The 17,184-nt window shown below is 48.8% G+C and overlaps 1 protein-coding gene across 4 annotated transcripts in view; it reads left to right on the plus strand.

Annotated features, from left to right (window-relative positions):
- The window catches only part of LOC138248978 (zinc finger protein 613-like), a 109,706-nt gene that overhangs the window by 62,746 nt on the left and 29,776 nt on the right, over window positions 1-17,184 (plus strand). For all 4 annotated transcript variants that reach the window (XM_069203040.1, XM_069203042.1, XM_069203041.1 and 1 more), the window contains one exon: window positions 6,231-6,329. In XM_069203040.1, coding sequence (XP_069059141.1) covers window positions 6,231-6,329 — 99 coding nt within the window. The remainder of the gene's footprint in view (window positions 1-6,230; window positions 6,330-17,184) is intronic.

Below are 17,184 nucleotides of genomic sequence, written 5' to 3' on the forward strand. Positions count from 1 at the left end.
ATTTATAGTCTCTCATGTGCCTTTCTTTCCTAAGAAGAAAAAAACATTTGTATCCCTCATGGGCTGCTTGTACCTAGAAGGAGGAGAACGATCTCCAGTCCCTCTTGGCATCCTGCCCAAAGTGAGAGGAAGAAGTTACATTCCCTCCAGGTCTTCCATCATGGCAATGAGAGAAGGCATCTGTAAGATCTGTAATCCTGAGCCTTCTGCCCTAAGAAGAAAGGAGGATCTATAGCCCCTTTTGGTCCTTTGGTCCTAAGAAAAAGAAAAGTAATCTGCCGCCTCTTAGGCCTTCTGTCCTAAGGTGGAGAATATTCTGTTGTCCGCCCTCAACCGTTTGCCCTGAGAATGAGAAGAATCTATTGTCGCTTTAAGGACTTAGGGCCAGATTTAAGGAAAGTGGTGCTGCACCCAGTGCTGCTCAAATGAGATATAGGCCCTCATTCTGACCTTGGCGGGCGGCGGAGGCCGCCCGCCAAAGTCCCGCCGTCAGATTACCGTTCCGCGGTCGAAAGACCGCGGCGGTCATTCTGACTTTCCCGCTGGGCTGGCGGGCGGTCGCCTTCAGACCGCCCGCCAGCCCAGCGGGAAAGAGGCTTCCACGATGAAGCCGGCTCGGAATCGAGCCGGCGGAGTGGAAGCTGTGCGACGGGTGCAGTTGCACCCGTCGCGTATTTCACTGTCTGCACAGCAGACAGTGAAATACATGTAGGGGCCCTCTTACGGGGGCCCCTGCAATGCCCATGCCAGTGGCATGGGCACTGCAGGGGCCCCCAGGGGCCCCGCGACCCCCCCTACCGCCATCCGGATCCCGGCGGTCCGACCGCCGGGATCTGGATGGCGGTAGGGGGGGTCGGAATCCCCGCGGCGGTGCAGCAAGCTGCGCCGCCGTGGAGGATTCAATGGGGCGGCGGTACACTGGCGGGAGCCCGCCAGTGGTGCCGGTCCGACCGCGGCTTTACCGCCGCGGTCGGAATCCCCATTGGAGCACCGCCGGCCTGTCGGCGGTGCTCCCGCGGTCCTCCGCCCTGGCGGTCAAAGACCGCCAGGGTCAGAATGACCACCATAGTGTGCACAGAGTCCAGGGTCCCCAGAGGCTTAACAGATGCTAAAGTAGATAACGCGAATGCTCATTTTTGTGGTAGTCTGGTCGAGCAGTTAAGCTCATCGACGGGTAGTGCACAGCATTTGTTGTACACACGCAGACAGTAGAAGAAGCACACACTCAATGACTTAACTCCAAACCTATGTTTTTTAATATAGCAAAAATACATTTTCTTAATTTATTTTTAGAACCGCAAGATTCAAGTTGCAGTTAAGTAATTCAATAGATTCATATTTCACACGTGTCAAAAGTACTTTGTTTGAAATCGATAAGTTATACAGTTTTTGAATTATTGGCAATAATCTGTTTTAAAAATGGACAGTGCAATTTTCAGAAAAAGTTCCTGGGGGGAAGAAATGTTAGTTTGATTTGCAGGTAAGTACAACACTTACAGTTTCAGTCTCCTGGTTTTAGGAAGTCCACTGGTTGGGGTTCAAGTTAACTCCAAACACCTACCACCAGCACATGGGGCCCGCCAGGTGCAAAGGTCAAAGATGAGTAAATTTAATGTGGGGTCAAATGGAGACAGGAGGTACTGGGAATCAGGTCTTCCTGCAGGTAAGTACCCGCAACTCGGAGCTCAGACCAGGGGGATTAGAGGAGCACTGGAGAGGCCACAAGTAGGCACCAAACATACACCCTCAGTGGCACAGGGGCGGCCGGGTGAAGGATTCCAACAGGACAACGGGCTTCCAATGCTGGTCTATGAGAGGACCCCGGGGGTCACTCAGAGGCTGCAGTGGAGGTCCAGGGTGGTGTCTCGGGAACACCACTGGTTGGACAGGGAGGAGGGCCGCCAGCTGAAAGTGGCTGCACCGGGTGTCTGTTTCTCCAAGGCCTGGGCCTGCGGGTGCAGTGGGTCCCTTGGCGTTGGATATCTTCTTCCGAAGCTTTTGCATCAGGGGGGTCCTCAGGATTCCCTCTGTAGGCGTTGCCGTGCAGGGGTGGAGAGGTCCACCCAGGGTGGGCACTTGCTTGGAATCGCCTGGAGATCCTCTAGCTGGTTGGACCACCTGGACACGGACCGTGGGCGCCGGGTGCAGAGTGGTTAGGACTCACTCATTTGAAGTGAGATGGGGGTCCTTAGTTGTTGGTTTCTTCTTGGACAGGGCTGCTGTCCACAGGAGTCCTTGGTCCTTTTGGGTGCAGGGCAGTCCTCTGGAGCTTGGCAGAGGTCGCTGGTCCCGCTGGATTCTTCGCTGTTCTTTTGCAGGTTCTTTGAAAAAGGAGACAGGCCGGTTAGGGCTGGGGCCAAATCAGTTGTCGTCTTCCTAATTCTCTGCTGGGGGTTTCAGCTTAGCAGTCCTTCTTCTTCTTGTTATGTCGCCAGGAATCTAGTGAGCTGGGTTCAGGGAGGCCCTTAAATCCTAGATTTAGGGGCGTTCTAGGGGTCAGAGGGCAGTAGTCAATGGCTACTGTCCCTGAGGGTGGCTACACCCTCCTTGTGCCCACTCCCTTTGGGAAGGGGGCCACAAACCTAATCCTATTGGTCCCTGTCCTCCAAACCAAGATGAAGGATTCTGCAGGGAGTGGGTCACCTCAGCTCTCGACACCTTAGGGGTGGTCCGGGCTGGGGTGGTCACTCCTCCCTGGATTCCCTAATTTTCCAGCTGGACTTGCCGCCAAAAGTGGGGCTTTGTCCGGGGGCGGGCAGCTCCACTAGCTAAAGAGCCCTGGAGCACTGTAATCAGACTCTTTAGCCTCTGAGGCTCTCTGCCAGGTGTTACAGTTCCTGTAGGGGGGAGGCGTGAAGAACCTCTACCTAGGACAGGTTTTGTTTCTGACCACAAAGAGCAGAAAGGCTCTCACCCCATGTGGTCAGAAACTTGTCTGAAAGTGGCAGGCTGGCACAGACCATACAGTCCTACACGGGCAGTTTAGCTAACATACAGGGGGCATCTCTAAGATGCCCTCTGTGTACATTTGTCAGTAAATTTCACACTGGCATCAGTGTGGATTTATTGTGCTGAGAAGTTTGAAACCAAACTTCCCAGTATTCAGTGAACTCCCAGACCATATACTCAATATGGCCACACTGCACTTACAATGTCTAATAATGGACTTAGACACTGAAGGGGCATATTGCTCATGCAGCTATGCCCTCACCTGTGGTATAATGCACCCTGCCTTAGGGCTGTACGACCTGCTAGAGTGGTGACGTATCTATGCCTTAGGCAGTGGTTTATGGGCATGTCAACTTTGTCTTTTTCTCCCCATCAGCACACACAAGGTGCAAGGCAGTGTACGTGTGCTTGGTGAGGGGTCTCCTAGGGTGGCATAATACATGCTGCAGCCCTTGGGGACCTTCCCTGACCACAGGGCCCTTGGTACCATGGGTACCTTTTAAAAGGGACTTAACTGTGTGCCAGGGTTGTGCCAGTTATGGAAACAAAGGTACAGTTTTTGGAAAAGAACACTGGTGCAGAGCCTTGGTTAGCAGGATCCAAGCACACTTTCAATGAAAGTTGGCATCAACACTAGGTAAAAAGTGGAGGGGTAACCATGCCAACAGTGGCACTTTCCTACAGCCACCATGATACGGCGCACCATGGTGGTAGTTAGGGAACTAGCGTCAACATTTTTGATGCTAGTTCAGAGCTTTACAGGATTAGCATCAACACTTTTGACGGTGATGCTGCAAAGCCCATTGAGGCCCATTGTGAACAATGGGGAGCCTCCTTTCTACACCTGCTGTAAGCTGGTGTTAAAAGAGCCGAAAAAATGATGCAAAGAAATCTCTTATATTACTTGCATCATTTTTTCGCCCCTCCCAATAGGGGAACGCCCCCTTTGTATACATTATACCTGGCACAGGCATAATATTGTGCAACGGGTTACAAAGGGGGAAATATGGCGCGGGGAAAAACCATCTTAAGCGTCAAACAATTGACGCTAAGGCTGCGCTAAAGTGGCGCTGGGCCCTCCTAAATCAGGGCCTTATTTCCTAAGAAGTCGAAAAATAATCTGTAGCCCCTCCTGGGCTTTCTCCCCGAAGGAAAAGCATTCATTACTTTCTAGTGACTCATGAGCCACCTGCCCTAGGGCGTAGAATAACCTATAGTTCATTCTGACCCGTGCGTTCAAAGCCTTCGGTCTCAGAAGACCCTTCTGGGCTTCTGTTCTATTAAAAATAAGGAAAATCTATAGCTACCTTCACCGTTCCTTCCTGAGGACTAGAGGGTCCTCCTTTCTGGGCATCCAAAGAAGTCTCTCTTCTCCTTTTTTGCCTTTGCTTCAGACAAAGGGGACTCTGCAGCCATCCTTGTTATGAAGAAGACATTTCTTCGAGTGTGGATCTTTATGTCCATCTCTGCTGCTCCATCTTCACATAACTGTCTCCCTCTCAGCCACCAACATTCTACAGTGAGCTCCTGCCAACTGCTCTCGAGCACTGGAATGTACTAGCTCTACCAGGAAAGGGGGAGTTGGAACATACTACTATTATACACACCAATCATGCTCTTAATAAATGAAATCTGAAATATGTAAACCAAACAGATTTCTATTGATTGATAAAACATGTTCTATCGATATACTACAGCACATCTTCCCACCCAAAAACAACCAAATTATAAGGGTATGGCTTTATGTTGGAATACCCAAATAGGAAGAAAAATAAAAAGGAAATGTGAATCCAATATACCGACATTAGTAATTCTTCTCTCTGAGGAGAACCGACTACAACAAGCTATCTTCAAGGTTATCTAGCCAAAATGAGGAAAGGATAATCGCCCAAAAGACTTTATACAACATTGCATTTTTGTCAAGATTTAATGATTTATTCTGATGCACAAAAGGATTATGGCCCTCATTACGAGGCTGCTGGTGCCAGAATACTGCCAGTGCTGGTGGTATTTCTGGCTCCCTAATACGACTTTTCCACTGGGCCAGCAGACGGTAACAGTGTTACCGTCTGCTGGCCCAGCGGAAAAGTCACATCAACATTGCTGCCGGCTCGTAATTGAGCCGGCAGCAATGATGATGTGCAGTGGGTGCAGTAGCAACCGTCATGCATTTCCCTGCCCGAAATTCGGGCAGTGAAATGCACGACAGGGCTATGCCTGGGGGCCCCAAGTCCCCCTTACCGCCAGCCTTTCTATGGCGGTGTTTACCGCCGTGGCCAGGCTGGCGGTTGGGGACTCATAATCCCCAGGGCAGCGGTGCTTGCTGGCGGTATAATGGAGGGGCCGGCGGTATGGCCGTAGCTATTGGTCCACAGTCATAATAGCTGGCGCAACACCGCCAGCCTGTTGGCAGTGTTACTGCCAGCTTACCGCCGGTCGCAAGGGTCATGATGAGGCCGTAATTGTTGAAATCGTAGTCTTTATGCCAAACAGGAGCCTAGGATTGATTTCCACTTGTTCTTTTAAGATAGTAACCTCCAACATTTTTATCTGACATGTCCTTTCTTCTCCAACAGGCTTCATGGGTGTTTTTTCCATTGAGGCTAGACGGTGGCTCATGTTTGCAATCCTGTCCACACTCCAACATTGACCGTTGTCCAAGACACCCGCGTTGTGTTTGGCCTTAGCAACACGTGCAGGTCCATATATTTCATACCTTCATACTTGTTCCCATCTTTCCCTTAGGATTTTTAACAAATACCCAATCTCCCACTTTGCACGATTGCTTCTTTTGCGCCACGTTTGAAGCCATACTACTTGTGGTATTTGTCTTGGTTTAAGGATATTTTGTCTTTAGGACAGGGGACGGCATGCACAATCTTGTCCCCTTCTAACCAAGTGGGAAAGAACTTTGTGCTGGGTTTTCTGCCTTCCGTTGTTATCAAGGGATTTGAGTCCACTTCCACTTGAACTCTGATTCAGATTTAATCCAAGTCACCAGCTAGTGAAGGAATGGCCAAGTTCTGTGAGTCCGCGCGCCGAGGAGGTGCGCGGCTGAACAACTGTATTAATTACATGTAAATACGGCTAATTTTAGCCCCGCAGTGGTGATAAATGAAAACCCTACTGCTGGTTCCGCTCTCAGTGCTCAACTACTGATTCAAAATGTAAAATGTCTTCATGCCTCCGAAATAGTTGCGAGATGGTGAAAATTCTTAGTTTCTTCCCCCCGACCATATGTTGTGTCGACGCAAACTTGTATTTCTTTCTTTTTGTGGCAGGCTATGAGGTGGTGTCGTTCCGTGTAAAGAAGGAGGATGAGTTCTACCTCCCGGACCATAAGGACCGAAGAAGAATGAAGAGGACGGGGAGCCCCTCTGGTGAGTAAACACTACTGAGCGCTCACCTGAGAGGCGCTCCACCTGCGCTGTAGACTCGGGCCCTACATTCTCACATGTACTTCTGCCTCTAACGCGCCTTCCACGCAGCAGTGTCCTGTGCTTTAATGCTTTAATGTTGGTGTTTGATGCGCCCCCTCTTTGCGAGGACCCCACTGAAGGAAAGTGAGTCCGAGGCAGAGGAAACACAGGATACTTGTTTATTGCTGGTAAGTAACAATATAATAAAGCTCAGCCATAAGACGGAGCCACCAACTACCGCTCTGGCTGCTCTCCACTCTGTCCTCACCATTCCACAGCCACGTCAGGGTGGACATCACCCTTGAATGCAGAGGATCAGAATACCACACACACTTGTAGGAAAAGGTTTATCGATGAACTCCAGGAATGGGAGCCAGATGATAATGGACTCAGAAATGGTTACGTAATTCAATAAACAGCAGACAGAATGTTTAACAAAATATGAACCAGAGAGAGTCGAACTCTTTCAATACAGAACAAGCCTGTTATTAGTGAACAAAATAACAGTTTTCGTCTTAGACCTCCATGTTGCACCAGACAAGGATCTAGCGGTTGGAAACCTTTGTGTGATTCTGCAGAAACATGTTAAAGTGCAGAGCACAGAATGCCTGATTTAGATTTTGGTGGAATGAATGTGCACTATCACAGTAGCGGAGTACTTTACTCCCGCCATGGCCAGGGTACTCCGCCCGCCTAATCTAGAGCTGTCCACAGCCCAGCGGACTCTTGCATTTCCAGGAGCTCCCATCATGGCGGTTTCTGGAAATGCACTGAAAGTTTGACAGATGTCACCGTCAACATTGTGGAGCCAAATGTGAAACATTTTTTTACTTTCAATTATTTTTATGTTCAAACACAAAATCACATAGCAGAATTTGCTTTTTGAAAGAAAAAAGGATGATCACCCGCCTTATCATTGTAGTTTCCTCCCATTGTGTGGGGGTTATTTTGCAGTTTTCACGGCCCCTTACTACCAGGTTTTACCTGGCTGTGACGGACAGTGCAAACTTGCCAGTTGTCAATCCACTCTTAATAGGGCGGGCAGACAAATGTCAAAACCTCCAAAGGTCCTTACTCTCTCCGAGGTAAGGACCTTGTATGTCAGCTGCGCAGATGGAGTAGTCTCTGCCTTCAACATCCTTTGCAACTCTCTGCCAAAACCCATAATCGGACCCAGATTCTGACCTGAAACGTCATAGACCAATGATATGTAGAATGGATGTTTCCATTTCAGATCATGTTTATTTATAGAGAGCTTTGGAGAGAAACTTGTAGTGTTACTCAGACTCCAAGGTCTTGGTCCATTCATCCTTCTGATCTGGTGACCCTGACAGCCCTTTGCCCATAATATCTTTAGTATGAGCAAGGGTGAATGACAGTGAAATGTAGGTTGGAGCCAGTCACTGCAATGTCTGTATTTTCCTCTGAAAACACCTGTGAGAAAGTAACCTCTTTCTAGCATGGTTACCCCGATTTTTGGCCTGTTTGTCAGTGTGTTTTAACTGTGTCACTGGGATCCTGCTAGCCAGGACCTCAGTGCTTATGGTTTGTGGCCTACTTGTCAGTATGTTTCACTGTTTTGTCAGTATGCTTGACTGTGTCACTGGGATCCTGCCAACCATGACTACAGTGGTCATGCTCTCTCTGTTCCCAAATGTGTCACTACATACTGGTAACCCAGTATTTTATCATAAATTGGCATACTGGTGCCCCCTTATAAGTCCCTAGTATATGGTACCTAGGTACCCAGGGCATTGGGGCTCCGGGGATCCCTATAGGCTGCAGCATTAATTTTGCCACCCATAGAGAGCCCATGCAAAGGCTTCTACAGGACTGCCATTGCAGCCTGTGTGAAATGGTGCATGCACCATTTCACAGCCATTTTCACTGTGCCAGGTCATTTATAAGTCACCTATATGTCAGGCCTTCCATCCCTGAAGGCTGGGTTCAAAGTACCTCTGTGTGAGGGCACCGCTGCACTAGCAGAGGTGCCCCCACGTTGTCCAGGACCATTTTCCCGGACTTCGTGAGTGCGGGGACGCCATTTTATGCGTGCACTGGATATAGGTCAATACCTATGTCCAGTTTCACATTGGTAAGTCTGAATATGGCCTTGTAAGGTGTCTAACATTCGGGAAATGTACCCCAATACTGGTGTTGCAATCCCATGCACTCTGGGGGCTCCACAGTAGACCGTCAGTAGTGCCAAACCAGCCTTCTGAGATTTTCCAGGCAGCCCCAGCTGCTGCCACCTCACAGACAGGTTTCTGCCCTCCTCTTGCTCAAGCAGCTCGAGAAGCTCAAGCAGCTTGTGCCCAGGAAGGCAGAACAAAGGATGTACATCCACCCTTTGGAAATAGGTATTACAGGCATGAGCAGGGTAGCCTCCCAGAGCCTCTGGAAATGCTTTGAAGGGCACAAATGGTGCCCTCCTTGCATAATCCAGTCTACACCTGTAGGAAAGTGGCTCTGTATATACTATTTCAAAGTAAGAAATAGTGTGCACAGAGTCCACCTACCCTTAGAGGTAAGATAGTAGCAAAAGTAGATAATTCTAATGCTCTATTTTGTGGTAGTGTGGTCGAGCAGTAGGCTTATCAGAGGGTATGTAGGAGGCTGGACTGGCTTGCAGTGAGTACCAAGGGGTACTTACACCTTGCACCAGGCCCAGGTATCCCTTATTAGTGTAGAGGGGTGTCTAGCAGCTTAGGCTGATAGAAAAGGTAGCTTAGCAGAGCAGCTTAGGCTGAACTAGGAGACGAGTGAAGCTCCTACAGTACCACTAGTGTCATATGCACAATATCATAAGAAAACACAATACACAGATATACTAAAAATTTAGGTACTTTATTTTTATGACAATATGCCAAAGTATCTCAGTGAGTACCCTCAGTATGAGGATAGCAAATATACACAAGATATATGTACACAATACCAAAATATGCAGTAATAGCAATAGAAAACAGTGCAAACAATGTATAGTCACAATAGAATGCAAAGGGGTCACATAGGGATAGGGGCAACACAAACCATATACTCTAGAAGTGGAAGCGAACCACAAATGGACCCCAACCCTATGTGACCTTGTAGAGGGTCGCTGGGACTGTAAGGAAACAGTGAGGGTTAGAAAAATAGCCCACCCCAAGACCCTGAAAAGTGGGTGAAAAGTGCACCTAAGTTCCCCAAAGAGCACAGAAGTCGTGATAGGGGAATTCTGCAGGACAGACCAACACCAGCAATGCAACAACAATGGATTTCCAGACGAGAGTACCTGTGTAACAAGGGGACCAAGTCCAAAAGTCACGATCAAGTCGGGAGTGGGCAGATGCCCAGGAAATGCCAGCTGTGGGTGCAAAGAAGCTGCCACCGGATGGTAGAAGCTGAGGATTCTGCAAGAACGACAAGGGCTAGAAACTTCCCCTTTGGAGGATGGATGTCCCACGTCGCGAAGAGTCGTGCAGAAGTGTTTTCCCGCAGAAAGACCGCAAACAAGCCTTGCTAGCTGCAAGGGTCGCGGTTAGGGTTTTTGGATGCTGCTGTGGCCCAGGATGGACCAGGATGTCATTAATTGCGTGAGGAGACAGAGGGGGCACCCAGCAAGAAGCAAGCAGCACCCGGAGAAGTGCCGGAACAGGCACTACGAAGTGGAGTGAAACAGTGCTCACCCGAAGTTGCACAAGAGAGTCCCACACCGCCGGAGGACAACTCAGGAGGTCGTGCAATGCAGGTTAGAGTGCCGTGGGCCCAGGCTTGGCTGTGCACAAAGGAAATCCTGGAAAAGTGCACAGGAGCCGGAGTAGCTGCAAAACACGCGGTTCTCAGCAATGCAGTCTGGCTTGGGGAGGCAAGGACTTACCTCCACCAAACTTGGACTGAAGAGTCACTGGACTGTGGGAGTCACTTGGACAGAGTTGCTGAGTTCAAGGGACCTCGCTCGTCATGCTGATGCAGTTCTTTGGTGCCTGCGGTTGCAGGGGGAAGATTTTGTCGACCCACGGGAGATTTCTTCGGAGCTTCTAGTGCAGAGAGGAGGCAGACTACCCTCACAGCATGCACCACCAGGAAAACAGTTGAGAAGGCGGCAGGATCAGCGTTACAAGGTCGCAGTAGTCGTCTTTGCTACTTTGTTGCAGTTTTGCAGGCTTCCAGCGCGGTCAGCAGTCGATACCTTGGCAGAAGGTGTAGAGAGAGATGCAGAGGAACTCTGATGAGCTCTTGCATTCGTTATCTAAGGAATTCCCCAAAGCAGAGACCCTAAATAGCCAGAAAAGAGGGTTTGGCTACCTAGGAGAGAGGATAGGCTAGCAACACCTGAAGGAGCCTATCAGAAGGAGTCTCTGACGTCACCTGCTGGCACTGGCCACTCAGAGCAGTCCAGTGTGCCAGCAGCACCTCTGTTTCCAAGATGGCAGAGGTCTGGAGCACACTGGAGGAGCTCTGGGCACCTCCCAGGGGAGGTGCAGGTCAGGGGAGTGGTCACTCCCCTTTCCTTTGTCCAGTTTCGCGCCAGAGCAGGGCTGAGGGATCCCTGAACCGGTGCAGACTGGCTTCTGCAGAGATGGGCACCATCTGTGCCCATGAAACCATTTCCAGAGGCTGGGGGAGGCTACTCCTCCCCTGCCTTCACACCATTTTCCAAAGGGAGAGGGTGTAACACCCTCTCTCAGAGGAAGTCCTTTGTTCTGCCATCCTGGGACAAGCCTGGCTTGACCCCAGGAGGGCAGAAACCTGTCTGAGGGGTTGGCAGCAGCAGCAGCTGCAGTGAAACCCCAGGAAAGGCAGTTTGGCAGTACCAGGGTCTGTGCTACAGACCACTGGGATCATTGAATTGTGCCAACAATGCCAGGATGGCATAGAGGGGGCAATTCCATGATCTTAGACATGTTACATGGCCATATTCGGAGTTACCATTGTGAAGCTACATATAGGTATTGACCTATATGTAGTGCACGCGTGTAATGGTGTCCCCGCACTCACAAAGTTCAGGGAATTGGCCCTGAACAATGTGGGGGCACCTTGGCTAGTGCCAGGGTGCCCTCACACTAAGTAACTTTGCACCTAACCTTTACCAGGTAAAGGTTAGACATATAGGTGACTTATAAGTTACTTAAGTGCAGTGTAAAATGGCTGTGAAATAACGTGGACGTTATTTCACTCAGACTGCAGTGGCAGGCCTGTGTAAGAATTGTCAGAGCTCCCTATGGGTGGCAAAAGAAATGCTGCAGCCCATAGGGATCTCCTGGAACCCCAATACCCTGGGTACCTCAGTACCATATACTAGGGGATTATAAGGGTGTTCCAGTAAGCCAATGTAAATTGTAAAATTGGTCACTAGCCTGTTAGTGACAATTTGAATGAAATGAGAGAGCATAACCACTGAGGTTCTGGTTAGCAGAGCCTCAGTGAGACAGTTAGGCACTACACAGGGAACACATACATATAGGCCACAAACTTATGAGCACTGGGGTCCTGACTAGCAGGGTCCCAGTGACACATAACAAACATACTGAAAACATAGGGTTTTCACTATGAGCACTGGGCCCTAGCTAGCAGGATCCCAGTGAGACAGTGAAAACACCCTGACATACACTCACAAACAGGCCAAAAGTGGGGGTAACAAGGCTAGAAAGAGGCTACTTTCTCACACAACCCCCCCCCCCCAAACGAAGGACAATAAGGCTAACCTTGGCCAGTTGAGACTTTATTGTCTAAGTGGTGATAAGTAGAGAGTAGCTCTGCAATAGACTGGTTACTCCCTTTATCATCCACTATATGGTTACTTCCCTGTGGGGATGTAAACCACCCTGTTTGAAGTTTTTTAGCTAATCAACAATGTGAAGATGTATTTTCAGAGGTTCTATCAGTAAGTTTTAGTTTAGAGCAGTGGGAATTGTCCACTGAACCTATTTGTAGTGATGGAAATGCCAGACAGGGATGCTGTCTCAGAAAAGCCATAGCTGGGCAAAAACTTTGTCCATATGGCTGGAAGAGAGAACAGGGATGCTGTTTCTCTTGAGTTGGAGCAGGGCAGGAATGCTGTCCTATGAGCTCCACACTAGGGCAGGGATGCTGTCCTAAGTGTTGTGAGGTAGTGCAGGGTTTCTGCACTAAAGTTTCTCTGGGAGGGTTGGAGGGATGCTCCATGTTAACTAAAATGGTGCTCTTTTTCTCACCAATGTTATTTATCCCACAGAGAGGTACTTCTACCTCAGGGAGTCCAGCTTTGCCAGCTGATGATTCCCTTGGAACAGGTGCCACCCCAGGAGAGGTTTCTCCCACCACAGGAATGGTATCCTGAATGGTAGGGTGGTTAGGGGATACTGTGATACCCTTTTTACCTGTTGATGGAGAGGGATCCTGAGTTTTCAGGCCTTCTCTCCTTTGCTTTTTCATTTCAGTAGAAATGAGAGGGAACAATTCCTCAGGGATGCCCAGCATGGCTGCATGCGCATAAAACTCTACATCAGCCCAACCTGAGGCCTCTAGGTCATTACCTAAGAGACAGTCTACAGGTAAGCTAGGTGATACCACCACCTGCTTAGGGCCAGTAACTCCACCCCAACTAAACTGAATTATAGCTAAGGGAAGAAACTTAGTGGAGTTATGGACATCAATAATCTTATACTGTTGTCCAATGATGTGTTGATCAGGGTGCACTAGGTTTTCAGTCACCAAAGTGATACTGGCACCTGTGTCCCTGTAGGCCAAGGCCTTAACACCATTTATTGAAACTGTCTGCCTGTACTTATCCATTGTAAGGGGACAAGCAGCCAGTGTGGCAAGGCCAATGCCACTAGGTGTGACAGAAACTGTCTTGGGACTGACTACCCCAGTTTCTACTATGGACCCAAAAGTGAACCCAACTACACCCTTAACTTGACTGTTTCCAGCAGTCCCACCACTAGTACCACTACTGCTAGGGGCACTAGAGCTTGATGTATTAGTGGTGGTAGGCTCAGGGGGTTTACCTGGACAGGACTTACCCCCTGGCCTATGGCCTCTATTTTTACACACAAAGCACCAAGGCTTTTTAAATTGTGTAGGTTGAGAAGAAGAGGAAGAATTTGTGTTATCCCCACCCCCTGAAGAGTGTTTAAGATTTGAAGTGGGATCTTTGGTTTTACCCTTATCCCCATGCTTATCTTGAGATTTTTCACCATCTTTCTTCTTATTGTTCTCTTTGTCACCCCCTGTATGAACTTTTCTGTTCACCCTTGTTCTGACCCATTTGTCTGCCTTCTTTCCCAATTCTTGGGGAGAGGTCAGATCAGAGTCCACCAAGTACTGGTGCAACAAATCAGACACACAATTATTAAGAATATGCTCTCTCAGGATCAAGTTATACAGGCTGTCATAATCAGTAACTTTACTGCCATGTAACCACCCCTCCAAGGCCTTCACTGAATGGTCAATGAAATCAACCCAGTCTTGTGAAGACTCCTTTTTGGTCTCTCTGAACTTTATCCTGTATTGTTCAGTGGTTAAGCCATAACCATCCAGGAGTGCATTCTTAAGAACTGTAAAATTATTGGCATCACTTTCTTTCACAGTAAGGAGCCTATCCCTACCTTTTCCGCTAAATGATAGCCATAGGATAGCAGCCCACTGCCTTTGAGGGACATCCTGTACAACACAGGCCCTCTCAAGTGCAGCAAACCACTTGTTAATGTCATCCCCCTCCTTATAAGGGGGAACTATCTTGTGCAGATTCCTGGAATCATGCTCTTTTACAGGATGACTATGGGGAATACTGCTGCTGCCACCATGGGTTTCTAAACCCAACTTCTGTCTTTCCTTCTCTAATTCTAAAGACTGTCTATCCAAATCCAGCTGTTGCTTTTTAAGCTTCAGTCTGGTTTGTTCCACCCTCAACTTATTGAGTTCCCTTTCTAACAATCTGTCATCAGGGTTGGTGGGAGGGCCATTTCTAGATACAGAGGTATGATGGGAATGAACAGAAGGAGACCTGTCCCTTACAGAGGGCACCCTAACAGCTTGGCTGACAGTGTAATGTGAGAGCACATCATCTGGATGATGTGACTCCACCTCAGTACCAACTATGCAAGACTGTCTTGTAATGGGAAGGCTAAGAAGTTTCTTTCCTGAACCTTTACCTGGGGGAGTCCCTGGATCAGATTGAGAACCATTAGCTACTTTTTCAACAGATGGGGCACTTTTAGCCTTATCCTGTTCTCTAAGCATATTAAGTAACAGTTCCAAGGAAGGATTCTTCCCTACACTCAAACCTCTCTCTATGCAGAGACTCCTTGCTCCTTTCCAGCTAAGGTGATCATATGCAATCTTAGACAGGTCAACATTTTGGCCTGTGCCAGACATTTTAGAGAGAGTTAAAGTGATAGAAAAAGAGAAAAAAGTTTGTGAGAGCTTTTAGAAAGACAGAGAAAAACTTTTAAAACTTTTTAGAACTTTTTAGAAAGTTTAGAAGTACTTTTTAGCACTTAGAATAGAGTGAAAAGAGGAAATGCAAAACTTTTTGGCTATGTGTATATACACTGACCTTGTTTTGTATATTTTTCTCTTATGAAAAGTACAATGACAAGAGTGGTAAGTAGTCTCAAAGAACTTATCCCACCACTGCACAACCAATGTAGGAGGCTGGACTGGCTTGTAGTGAGTACCAAGAGGTACTTGCACCTTGCACCAGGCCCAGTTATCCCTTATTAGTGTATAGGGTGTCTAGCAGCTTAGGCTGATAGATAATGGTAGCTTAGCAGAGCAGCTTAGGCTGAACTAGGAGACGTGTGAAGCTACTACAGTACCACAAGTGTCACTTGCACAATATCATAAGAAAACACAATACACAGTTATACTAAAAATAAAGGTACTTTATTTTTATGACAATATGCCAAAGTATCTTAGAGTGTACCCTCAGTGAGAGGATAGGAAATATACACAAGATATATATACACAATATCAAAAATATGCAGTATAGTCTTAGAAAACAGTGCAAACAATGTATAGTTACAATAGGATGCAATGGGGACACATAGGGATAGGGGCAACACAAACCATATACTCCAAAAGTGGAATGCGAACCACGAATGGACCCCAAACCTATGTGACCTTTTAGAGGGTCGCTGGGACTATTAGAAAATAGTGAGACTTAGAAAATTAGCCCTCCCCAAGACCCCGAAAAGTGAGTGCAAAGTGCACTAAAGTTCCCCAAAAGACAAAGAAGTCGTGATAGAGGAATAATGCAGGAAAGACACAAACCAACAATGCAACAACTGTGGATTTCCAATCTAGGGTACCTGTGGAACAAGGGGACCAAGTCCAAAAGTCACAAGCAAGTCGGAGATGGGCATATGCCCAGGAAATGCCAGCTGTGGGTGCAAAGAAGCTTCTACTGGACAGAAGAAGCTGAGGTTTCTGCAGGAACGAAAAGGGCTAGAGACTTCCCCTTTTGTGGACGGATCCCTCTCGCCGTGGAGAGTTGTGCAGAAGTGTTTTCCCGCCGAAAGAACGCCAACAAGCCTTGCTAGCTGCAAATCGTGTGGTTAGAGTTTTTGGACGCTGCTGTGGCCCTGGAGGGACCAGGAGGTCGCAAATTGGACCAGGAGAGAGAGGGGACGTCGAGCAAGACAAGGAGCCCTCTCAGCAGCAGGTAGCACCCGGAGAAGTGCCAGAAACAGGCACTACGAGGATGCTTGAAACGGTGCTCACCCGAAGTTACACAAAGGAGTCCCACGTCGCCGGAGACCAACTTAGAAAGTCGTGCAATGCAGGTTAGAGTGCCGTGGACCCAGGCTTGGCTGTGCACGAAGGATTTCCGCCGGAAGTGCACAGGGGCCGGAGTAGCTGCAAAAGTCGCGGTTCCCAGCAATGCAGCCCAGCGAGGTGAGGCAAGGACTTACCTCCACCAAACTTGGACTGAAGAGTCACTGGACTGTGGGAGTCACTTGGACAGAGTTGCTGGATTCGAGGGACCTCGCTCGTCGTGCTGAGAGGAGACCCAAGGGACCGGTGATGCAGCTTTTTGGTGCCTGCGGTTGCAGGGGGAAGATTCCGTCGACCCACGGGAGATTTCTTCGGAGCTTCTAGTGCAGAGAGGAGGCAGACTACCCGCACAGCATGCACCACCAGGAAAACAGTCGAGAAGGCGGCAGGATCAGCGTTACAGAGTTGCAGTAGTCGTCTTTGCTACTTTGTTGCAGTGTTGCATGCTTCCAGCGCGGTCAGCAGTCGATTCCTTGGCAGAAGGTGAAGAGAGAGATGCAGAGGAACTCGGATGAGCTCTTGCATTCGTTATCTAAAGTTTCCCCTGAAACAGAGACCCTAAATAGCCAGAAAAGAGGGTTTGGCTACTTAGGAGAGAGGATAGGCTAGCAACACCTGAAGGAGCCTATCACAAGGAGTCTCTGACATCACCTGGTGGCACTGGCCACTCAGAGCAGTCCAGTGTGCCAGCAGCACCTCTGTTTCCAAGATGGCAGAGGTCTGGAGCACACTGGAGGAGCTCTGGACACCTCCCAGGGGAGGTGCAGGTCAGGGGAGTGGTCACTCCCCTTTCCTTTGTCCAGTTTCGCGCCAGAGCAGGGCTAAGGGGTCCCCTGAACCGGTGTAGACTGGCTTATGCAGAATTGGGCACATCTGTGCCCAAGAAAGCATTTCCAGAGGCTGGGGGAGGCTACTCCTCCCCTGCCTTCACAACATTTTCCAAAGGGAGAGGGTGTAACACCCTCTCTCAGAGGAAGTCCTTTGTTCTGCCATCCTGGGACAAGCCTGGCTTGACCCCAGGAGGGCAGAAACCTGTCTGAGGGGTTGGCAGCAGCAGCAGCTGCAGTGAAACCCCAGG

Source organism: Pleurodeles waltl, chromosome 8, assembly GCF_031143425.1.
Source record: "Pleurodeles waltl isolate 20211129_DDA chromosome 8, aPleWal1.hap1.20221129, whole genome shotgun sequence".
Taxonomy (NCBI): Eukaryota; Metazoa; Chordata; class Amphibia; order Caudata; family Salamandridae; genus Pleurodeles; species Pleurodeles waltl.